Source organism: Palaemon carinicauda, chromosome 30 (assembly GCF_036898095.1).
Source record: "Palaemon carinicauda isolate YSFRI2023 chromosome 30, ASM3689809v2, whole genome shotgun sequence".
NCBI lineage: Eukaryota > Metazoa > Arthropoda > Malacostraca > Decapoda > Palaemonidae > Palaemon > Palaemon carinicauda.
The window spans coordinates 33,675,130-33,686,219 of NC_090754.1; the positions used below are offsets into that span (position 1 = coordinate 33,675,130).

At 34.1% G+C, this 11,090-nt stretch overlaps 1 protein-coding gene across 1 annotated transcript in view; it reads right to left on the minus strand.

The window, feature by feature from the left end:
• Nucleotides 1–1,400: 1,400 nt before the first annotated feature.
• LOC137623702 (uncharacterized) overlaps nt 1,401–11,090 on the minus strand; it is a 468,677-nt gene continuing 458,987 nt past the window's right edge. The window contains exons 5-7 of the mRNA XM_068354528.1: nt 4,961–5,523; nt 3,725–3,845; nt 1,401–2,053 (exon numbers count right to left, since the gene is read on the minus strand). Of these exons, the coding sequence (XP_068210629.1) occupies nt 1,927–2,053; nt 3,725–3,845; nt 4,961–5,366 (654 nt within the window). The 5' untranslated portion in view covers nt 5,367–5,523 and the 3' untranslated portion in view covers nt 1,401–1,926. The remainder of the gene's footprint in view (nt 2,054–3,724; nt 3,846–4,960; nt 5,524–11,090) is intronic.

The following is an 11,090-nucleotide window of genomic DNA, read 5'->3' on the forward strand; positions in this document are numbered from 1 at the left end:
GATGAATCTAGATCAACAGAAGGCACATGTTTTATCATAGAAAACACGGGTTTCAATCTGCCATTATTCGAACCCCTAGGGTAGTAGTGTCGTCACTCAAATCATGCGCCGTAAGGTAGGCAGTGTTCCTTCGGCCCCTAGCTGTACTTGCTTTATAATCTTCAGCGTTAGATCTGTTCTCGCTTAATTTCTTCTTTCCTGCTGCACAATCTCTTCTGACTTTTTCTTCATAGTACAACCACTGGATCACCCTCCCAAACCGCACTTGGCGATTTAATGACATCAGAAGCTCCAGCACTGGGCTTATATAGCCAAATTCATGAATTCAATCCAATTTGCCATTCTTCAGGCTCCAGTTTTCAGGGAAATCACATGAATAAAGGTACCATCTCCCATCCTGACTTAGGCCGTTGTGCCCTAACTAACCAAGGGAGGAAATATTTTTCTACAACCGCCTATTTCCCTAACCTGATTGTGAATAACTCGCCGAAGCTGTAGTCCTCGGGCACCAAAATCTTGGCATCAAACACATACAGCGACATTGGCCTGTTTATTTTCAGGATGGACACCCAAGGTACCCACCACCAGACCTAAAACACCGGGCCCATATCTAGCCGAGAAGAAACTTTATTTATGGTGCACTTACATACCTTGACGTTGCCGGAGTTGTCGTCTGCAGGTAACAAATCTTGTATCTTAGCACGTGGAGGATTGGTGGCTATTGCAAGCGTTATTTACACAGAAAACTTGATCAGATCCAAGAAGCTTGCAAATTTACTCACTGACAATTCCAAATACTGTAAGTGTATGTCACATTGGTAAACTAACAACATCAAATAAAAATAAATAAAGCATGGTGATTTTGCGAGTTCATTTCACTATGGCGGTTGTGCAACGAAGATTAATTTTCCGCAGAATCTACCTGGGCCATGGTTAATTGAAATTTGACTGGTTAATAAAATTGCCTAAGGAATAACCTAGGTCAACTGGAAGTATTGTTAGTAAAATTCATAACCTATACCACAGCATACTAAAACTACAGGACAATGCGGTTCGTGGTAATCGAAAATATACACACCTGTAGAACGTTTGGAGACATTTTTAAACTAGAATAATCGAACTGATAAGACCACTTTTCAATGTTTTATGGCCTGCTGTACAACTTCTCTACTATTTTTGATAGGGTAGAGATTTATGGAAATTAGGGTTGCATCCCCCAATTGATAAACTACCGGGCTTGTAAAGATTCTTAACCTGTAAGAGAAGCTAGAAATAACTTTCATTAAATGCATGTTATATCACGGTTATTCCTTCAAACTTTTCTTTCTTAAGAGTGCAACAGTAATTCAAGTACTCGACAAGAATTAAGATGATCCGCAAAAGGTTAATAAAAGCATGAGTAGTATTTTGATGTTTATTTAAGATGAAATATACACAAATCAATACTAAAGTTGTTAAGCATTAGACCTTTTCCTTGTTAATGCTCATAATACGACTTTAAAGAAATAGGAACTTTGTATAAGATCAAAGCAGATCTTGAGAAGCGGCTATCAGGACTTCTGTTGCTTAGAATCATCAGAATAGAAGAGACCATAAAGACCTATTACTTGATACAAGCGGCTTTATTCAACGGCTAAGAGAAGCCCTCGAAAACAGCAAAAGATTGAAGGATCCTTACTATATTTTACTTCGAACCAGTAAAAATTATAATCATCATTATTATGTTTGCATTTAGTATTCACATAAAATTTTACGTGATATTGCTTATGCATGTGAATGATTGTAGTACAAGTATCTTGATAAACAAGAAAATAACTACATAATGCACATTTCGAGGATCGATATCTTATGTTCAAAGAACTTCTCTTACATCGTAATCCCTTTCCAAAGAAAATTTCCCTGACACTTTACGGTTCCTAAAGCAATTTATTTGACGTCGTTACCAAGGTTGTCCGGGTTGCATCGGTACCTGGGGCAACAATCAGGGTACTGGGCTTGTGTGTCCACTTCAATTATGCATTTGTAGGTCGTGTTGTATATCTCCGTATCACACCTGTAATGATTCAGATGAGCATGCATTGAATTATTATCAACCATCTTTGAAAGCTTCGTTGTGGCTTTGTACTGCAGGGGCAATGCGGAATGAAAACATCTTGAGCTTGCAAGGTAAGCGCAACGTAATTTGAACAATAACGATGATAATTCAAGAATGGGTGAACGACTTTTGTAAAAATTTGGTGGTACAATTCCAAGATGGAATAATTTCAGATGAGAAACTTAGGTTGAATATTAATAAAAGGTTGGTTATGTTAAAAAACAATCACGAATTCACATAAATAGTTAATTTTAAGGAGGAGAGCATACATTTTTTGCACAAAATTTTACCCTTCATTTATTCGATCTTGAATCATAACCATCATTATCATTCAAAAAATATAAAAATTCATAAAGATTACACAACTGCATTGGCTAGTTTGTATTTCTCTTGTTGGCACGCGGGCACAAACTTATAGCAAAAGAGATTACTTACTATACAGTAGGCGAAGGCAATTTTGCTCAAAATACTAAATTTCTATTGCTAGAATACTTGCAGTATTTCAGAGACACTGCATGTCGTTTAATCATTATTATCATCTTTATTATCATTTTGTTGTAAAACCGTGCTCAGTATTCAAAATTTTTAAGATTGTACATTGTTCTGAAAATGGCTCACCATTAACTTTTTTATTGGAAATTTCGTATTGTAGTTATCAAAATATTCGACAATGATTCAATTGAAGCTTCCAGCAAAGCAAAGTCCTTCCAAAGAAGGCAACCGTGTTACCTCATACGAAGGGGAAAAAGCGCGTTAATAGGAGACACCAATTGGTTTTTTGGCTAGATTTTATTACTTATTATTGTTATTATTATTATTATTATTACTTGCTAGGCTACAACCCTAGTTGGAAAAGCAGGATGCTATAAGCCCAGGGGCTCCAACAGGGAAAATAGCCCTGTGAGGAGAGGAAACAAGGAAAAAATAAAATATTTTGAGAACAGTAACAGCACATTTGATTCTGAGCCCTTCACAAGTCAGCCTTAGTTTGATTTGTCAATTATACAAAAAACTAGTTTTAGATCCAAAAGTTCTCATTTTCAGATTAACTTACGCACTTGTCTGAAAATACGTTAATTTTCTCACAAAGTTACTCAGTCACAATGATTAAACTGCGCTCTAGCCAGATCTCCGAATGCTACGGGCCAACAAAGGGAAAGGCCCGTGGCAACAACAAGTGTTGGCTTTAATACCCCAAGAAGAAGAAGAAGAATCTCCGAATATTGGAGAGTTGGAGAGTCTCGGTAACAAGAATACTTGGGAACTTACAAAACAATCACGATTCTCTCACGAGTTTCAAGAAAAAATAATGCCAAGACTACTCGACCAAGTTGTCTAATATAAATTTAACTTTTGCTGAAAGTCATTTAAAATGAATTTAGTTTTATTTATGTTCTTCAGTAAGAATGATATCAGAAGAGTACTGCCACGTCTTTACAAATAATCGTTTACTGACAAAATTTACGTCATTATTTTACCTTACGTGCCCAGTCTCTGTATATAACAAAATAGGAAATTATTGGCAATTTTTGAGCAAACTATGGTAATTAGATGATTAAAATCGCTTATAAAGTCTTGGCGAGACACCGCCCTTAGTGTTCATACATATATAAAAAAAATTATACGTACGCGTCAGTTTCCGTGAAGAAAGAGCCGCGGAAATGAATGCACTTCCTGCGTCGACAGCCGTTAGCGTACCATATCTCCCCAGCAAACCGGAAGCCTTCGACGGTGTTGCAGCCTCCAGGTCCTGAGAGCAGAGGAGATAAAACTGCCATTAAAGTTTTCCTTTGTTTATATTTTAAGGGTTTACATGACGAAAGATCGGTTTTCTCTTGCATGAAATGGGAAGCTACTGCTTCCGTGCTATGGAAGAGTTCATTAAACCGAAAGCGAATGCCCTTAAACAATAATAATGGTTATTCTAATCTAAATAAATCCCAAAGAAATAAAAGAAAAGAAAGACTGAATTACAAAGGGGTTGGGAAAGAGGAAATAAATTTTCATTGATGCTATTTTTTTTCTTAGTAATTTGAAAGATCAAACCAGAGTTGCATACGGAAATTTCTTCTGATATATTAATAGATTCCTTCTCTGGTTCCTCCAAGGAACAAATACGATATCCTTTGGAGTTTGGGCTGTTTCTCTCTCGAGATATATACAGAAGTAGGCTGCCATAACCGGTGTACTTGTAACGTCCGTTTAGAATATTAGTAAATCAGAACCATTGCATGTTGTTTTAGTCGTTTTTATTTGAATTGTTATTGTTGTTATGGTGATTAATATTAAATCAAACAAATAATGAAAAATAATTCTAATTAGGTTTTAAAAAAATAATCAGTTTGCTTTGTTTAAATGTTTTGAAATTTGGGGGAATCTGTATTTTACTTAGTAAACAATGCCGTAATTGTGTAGTAGCCAACTGTAACATTGTTATCTAGTCCCGACTTGTAATATTGAAAAGCTATTGCTTGGTAGGGAAGTGGATTGATTTTATCTAACTCTGGGCAGAAATGGAGGGGAACTGTGGGAGGGAGATTTTGTGTTGCATGAAACCCCCGAAGAAAACAACAGCCCAAGTCTTTAGGAATGGGAATCTCAATGCACACCAGAATACTGTCTAAATATTGATGTTAATGATCTGGTAAAATCTAGTACTCTTAGAAGCATAAACGAATTTATAAGAGCAAAAAATTACTCAATTCGGGAGAGTCTACACGCAAGTATTTGGGAATGAACACAAAGATGAAGTAATATTAATGAAATGATCAACAAATATATGTATTCTGATGCTTCCTTATTAGAGGATGATTATTTCCCAATTTCCGCCCCCCCCCCCACACACAAGTAAAGCAAAAGACTCACCATCCTTAAGGACCTCGTGCGGGCCACCGGCAGGAACATCTCTGAATCCATGTGGAGGACTGTCATGACCGGGTCCATTTGGGAAATGTTGACTTACAGCTGGCGGGTGTTGGAGAGACCCAAAGGGCCCGCTCCATTCCTCCTTTGTTCGAAAAGGTGAAAAGGGAGGTCCTTGTTTGCCCAAGGGTCCTAAAGTAGGAGGTCTCTGGGGTAGATGGCTTCGGGGAGGAGGGCTGGCTAAAGGACGACCTTGTCGGAATATTACGCGTCCGCTAGTTGGGTGGGAACTGTGGCGATTGTTGCCAGAACCTTGTCTCGGTAGGTGGGCTGCACTGGCAGTTAGATCGTCAATGTTTATGGAGAACAAGAACAGAAGGCTTATTGATACTTTAAACCACAATAACATTGTCTCCACTCGCTCTTGATTGTGATTTATTTAATAGATTAGTTTCAATACGTTATGCAATTTTTTATCACCAAATGTTCATTGATCCATTACTCAAGTTCGATTTTACAGACAAGATTTTTTTCTATATATAAGTTAGTCCTCTTTACGTACGGATCTGTAAGGGAAAAGAAATAGGAGTATATATATATATATATATATATATATATATATATATATATGTATGTATATAAGTATATATATATGTATATATGTATATATGTATATATATATACATATATATATACATACATATATATATATATATATATATATATATATATATATATATATATATATATATCATCGTTAACTACAACCAGCGAAGACATTATTCTGAATTATCCGAAAAATTCTTTTAAAACATTTAAACGTATGCTAAAATGCATTTAACAATTAGCTTAAAATGTCTATGATTACATGTTTATCACGGTAAAAAAAATTCTTAGTTATATAGAAAATATCCTCTGATAATATTTGGTGATGTATTATTTTTAGTAACATGATTGATAAGTCTAACTATGTTCCCAGTATAGTTTCTTAAGTTTTTTTCTAACTTATTGTAAAATGGCAATCTTATGAAGTCAGCACTTTTTAAAGATATTACTTTGAAATGAAAAAGTAAATTTCATTAATAAATATGTCAGTGTATTAAACATCAAGAGTATTTATTTGTTATAACATCAGTGTATTAAAAAAATAAGTCTGTCAGTTATGCAACTTTTAGCATACATTTACTGGTGCACCATTGACATATTTCAGTTTCAAAGATCAAAATACGTATGGCACGTGTATTTTACAGTTATCTTTGCCACGATGGTTACCACGATGTTTAATTGGCACAATTGTTAAACGCGGTAACTTCCATGGCATGTTCATTATCGATTCAGCTATTTTGGGGAAGGTATGAATTCTACCCACTGCATTCCTTCTGTTTAGGAACCTTCCGCTACCACCGAGGAGCATACACAATGCATCCAAGAAGTGATATCAATACAATTTACACAAAAATAATGAGAGAATAAGATAAACAAAAGCTCCTCTTGCATCTGGCCGTAAAAAAACATTTCCTGATGGTACTTTCTAAGTCACAGTTCAGTGAACTGAGCCTGAGGCAAGAATAGCGATGCTTCAAAGGAACTTGATCAATTATTGCCAGTGAACCTCTGCCATATGTTAGGCTTGTTGCAGATGACGTCCCAGCATAATTTAACCTTTTTCTAATCGTTATTTGTCAATACGATAATTGCACTGAGTTACGGAACAGTCTTTGAAGTAAAAATGATAAAGGAACCCAGTGGCACTAAGTGGCTAGCTCAATAAATCAGATGGCAGAGATTATTCAGTCACTTTTCCTCTGGTAATGCCTATTTTGCAATAGGAGCTGGAAATAAACAATCAGCAAGAAATTTACTTTTGACTCCTGATATGAATAAGTTATTGCAAACAAACAATGATAACCGGGTTTCTGACAATTTCTAAAAAAATTATACAATTCTAGTAAATTGAGAGAAATTTCATGCGTGATCGCTTTTATATCTTACAATAACACACAATATGACTTGGCAGTTTCATAAATAAACATTCAATCGGAGTACAGAGCTCAAATGAAATATGTCCATCCAATAATATTCTTCGTTGCCATTATACAGTAACTTACACTAATTTGCATTTTATACATTTCGTTTGCATTAAAGCTGAAATATCTTCGTCTCTTTAATACACTCACAAAAATACAGTATGCATGTTACTTTACGTTTATAATGACTAGACGATATCTTAGGTGTTGTACAAAACCGAAGACAGCATTTGTCCGAAGAGATGCTGTCTTCGATTCAGATATACATACATACATACATATATACTGTATATATACATATATAAATTAAATATTATATCTATACTGTATACAATAGTGAGCATATACATATATGTATGAATATATGTGTATATGAGTGTGTTTATATATATGCATATATCTATATGTATATATAATGCATATAAAATGTATATATGTAAATATATGTGTGATATGTGTATATATTGCATATGCATATCATCATCATCATTAGCCATTAATAGTCCACTGCAGGGACAAAGGTCTCAGGTATGTCCTTCCACTTGTGTCTGTTTAAGATCTTTCTATGCCAGTTTATAACAGCAATTCTTCTTAGTTCGTCAATCCATCGTCTTCTCTTCCTTCACCTGCTTCTTTTGCAATTTCTATGACCCATTCTGTTATTCTTAATGTCCATCTATTATCTGTCATTCTCATTATACTGTATGTCTTTTTCTTACATTTAACATTTATATATTCATTGTCTTTGAAGGGATTTCATTACTGCTGAAGTTTTGACAGAAACAAAAGCTTTCTTATAGTCTATGAATGCCATACATAGTGGTTTAACATACTCCGTTGATTTTTCCACTAGCTGGTTAATTACATGGATATGATCAGTTGTTGAATACCTATTTGTAAAGCCTGTTTGCTCTCTTGGTTGATTAAAGTCTGTCTTTCTATTCAGTCTCATATGATCTTTGTAAATATTTTATATATTACGTTGAGTAAACTTATTGGGCAGTAATTTTTCATGTCTCCCTTTTAGCGAATTAGCATAATGAAATAGTCTTTCCAAACTGTAAGTATAGAGCATTCTTGCAGACATTTTGTGTAAAATTCAGCTAGTTTTACTAATATGAAATCTCCTCTTGCTGCTTTGCCTCTTTTAATGTCTTTTAAAATCTTTCTTTACCTCCCCTAATGTCTCTTTTGGTACCGGCCCAGGTGTTTCATTATTTCTATTGGCAAAGTCGTATCTTATATCACTACTGTTTGTATAGTATTGTATAGAAATCCCCTGCAATTTTTACCACCCTATCTCTATTTTTGATAATATTTTCAGCTTAATCCTTTAAAGCAAACATCAGTTGGCACCCTGTTCCAAGTCTTCTTTTCATCAATTTGATTCTTCTTCCTTTTAGTGTTTCCTCAATTTTGGTCTGACCAAAATACACACACACACATATATATAATATATATATACAGTATATATATATATATATATATATATATATATATATATATATATATATGTATATATACATATACACACAGTACATACAGTGTATGTATATATATATATATATATATATATATATATATATATATATATATATATATATATATATATTGTATGTACTGTATATATACATATACGTATATATCTATACAAAGAAAAATACAAATCTACACAAAATTATATATGCACACAGGCACAACCATGTACTGTATATCATAATAATCAGCTGTTGCTAGTCCATTGAGTCTGCAGTATAGCGGTATGGGACAGTTACTGACAATGGTCTCTTCAGCTTAAAACTTCCCCGTACCCTATCAATAACTGGACTCTTGGATAGAAGAAACTCATTATAATCCTTAAAGCTATATCATTCATAATATAATTCAATACCTATTAATATAATTGTTAATCTATAATTCTTAAACTAGAACCGCAACAGACAACAAAAAATACCAAAACTTAACATACAAAAAAAAAAAGACAAGTTAAATTAACCCCAACAACCTTACAACAAACTTGAAACTAAACCTACAACACAACCCATGTATATATATATATATATATATATATATATATATATATATATATATATATATATATATATGTGTGTGTGTGTGTGTGTGTGTGTGTGTGTGTGTGTGTGTGTTGAACACCGTCGCGTCGTCCACACAAAGCCGAAATGTCTTTAACGGCTAACTGGCACAACTCTATGGTAACACTATCTTCTGTCAATCTGACAAAACTATCTTATTCAGTCTAGTCGTCAATATCATCATAGTCATCATCCTCACCAAAAGAGCATTCCAAGCCAATTCCTTTATACAGGTCTATTCTTTAACAAGTATATCCCAAATCCCTAGAGAAATCAAATCCAAGTCCTTTTATAAGACGGGTCACAATCATTAAAAGCATTTAAAATCCTGAATCTCCAACGGAGGAATTACGACTGTTAAGGTGAATAAATTACTCCAAAAGCTGGTTGAAAAAATAAATGCAAACCAACATTCGAAAACACAACTGCCTCTTGCTGCAGTCAAGCAGATAAAAAGAAAAAGAAAAAAAAAATCACTTAAGGACATTCCTAGCTAACTAAACAATCGAACTATAATAAAAGATAAATAGTAAACAGATTCTATCATTCACAGCCACTCCAAGCAAAGATAAGCAAACTTACAGTTACAGTTAAAATGAATTTAAAACTTCCACAATGATTCAAAATAATATAAATATAATCACAGTATTCAAGAACTCACCCCTCCAGCAGTCAATCAAAACAAGCATTTGCTCAAGGTATTCACTACCGGTCTAAGCTAACAATAAAAATGAACAAACAGCCTTCAATTATACCAACAGTCTTTCTCGTTGCAAACAATAATTACACTAATTGCCCCCTCCTCTCTCTCTCTCTCTCTCTCTCTCTCTCTCTCTCTCTCTCTCTCTCTCTCTCTCTCTCTCTCTCTCTCTCTCTCTCTCTCTGATTTAGAAAAAAATTAAAAAAATGGATCATCCACAGTAAGACAAAGCTTCAGACATGTCCGCCCCTTCCACACGCGTCTGTTCATGTCTTTCTATGCCAGTCTATACCCTCAAACTTTAATAGCTCGTCAATCCATCGTTTTCTCTTCCTTCCACTACTTCGTTTAAAATCTTTAGTGCACATTCTGTTATTCTTCATAGCCATCTATTATCTGTTATTTTCGTTATATGATTATTTGTCTCATCATATTGGAAACACACAAAAACACATGAACATACACATATGTGCACACACTTACATATATATGTATATGTATATGTATATGTATATGTATATATATATATATATATATATATATATATATATATATATATATATATATATGTGTGTATGTGTGTGCGTGTATGTTATGCATGCATGTGAGATGAATAAATGTGAAGTCCAGAAGCGGTCTTTTCATCACTTCAATTGGTTGAGTCTTTTCATTAAAAAACTACCTCCTCTTTATTTTTTCTTTTATCCCTTACACTACATTTTGGCAATGTTTGAATGTAATACTACAATAAAGAAGTTTCCTCAGATACATTTTCTTCTTCCTATAAAAAATGGTTTTTGTTATTTATAGTTTCTCACACGTACAGGCAAAGAAACTGACATAAATTATTATCTACAGAGTACCGTTGAGTTACTAAGAATGTCCGGTTGAAGCGTATCTAGGGGCCTTCTTACCTTTCGATCTATACTTTCACTGACTAGTTTCTTCGTAGCCACTTTCTTTTGATCATGGAGCCCGCTATTGAACGTGTTGCTTCTCAGGTTACAGCTATACTTGGAAATAAAATGTCCTTAACTGAATCTATTTTCAGTTTAAAGTAGTTCCAAATAACGATATTTTAAAAAAGTGATATGTTCCAGTGAGATTTTTTGTTGCACACCGATATATTCTAGGCCGCGATATGGTATTTTTTAGCGGCAGCCGACAAGTATCTACAGTATATGATCAATGTAATAACATCGATGCAGTTTCTCATATAAAAAGATAATACCAATAAAGATTATAAAATATCATAAAATCTATGTCATAGAGACTACAGTATGTATTGGGTCAGTGAGGTAATTCAGCGCTAT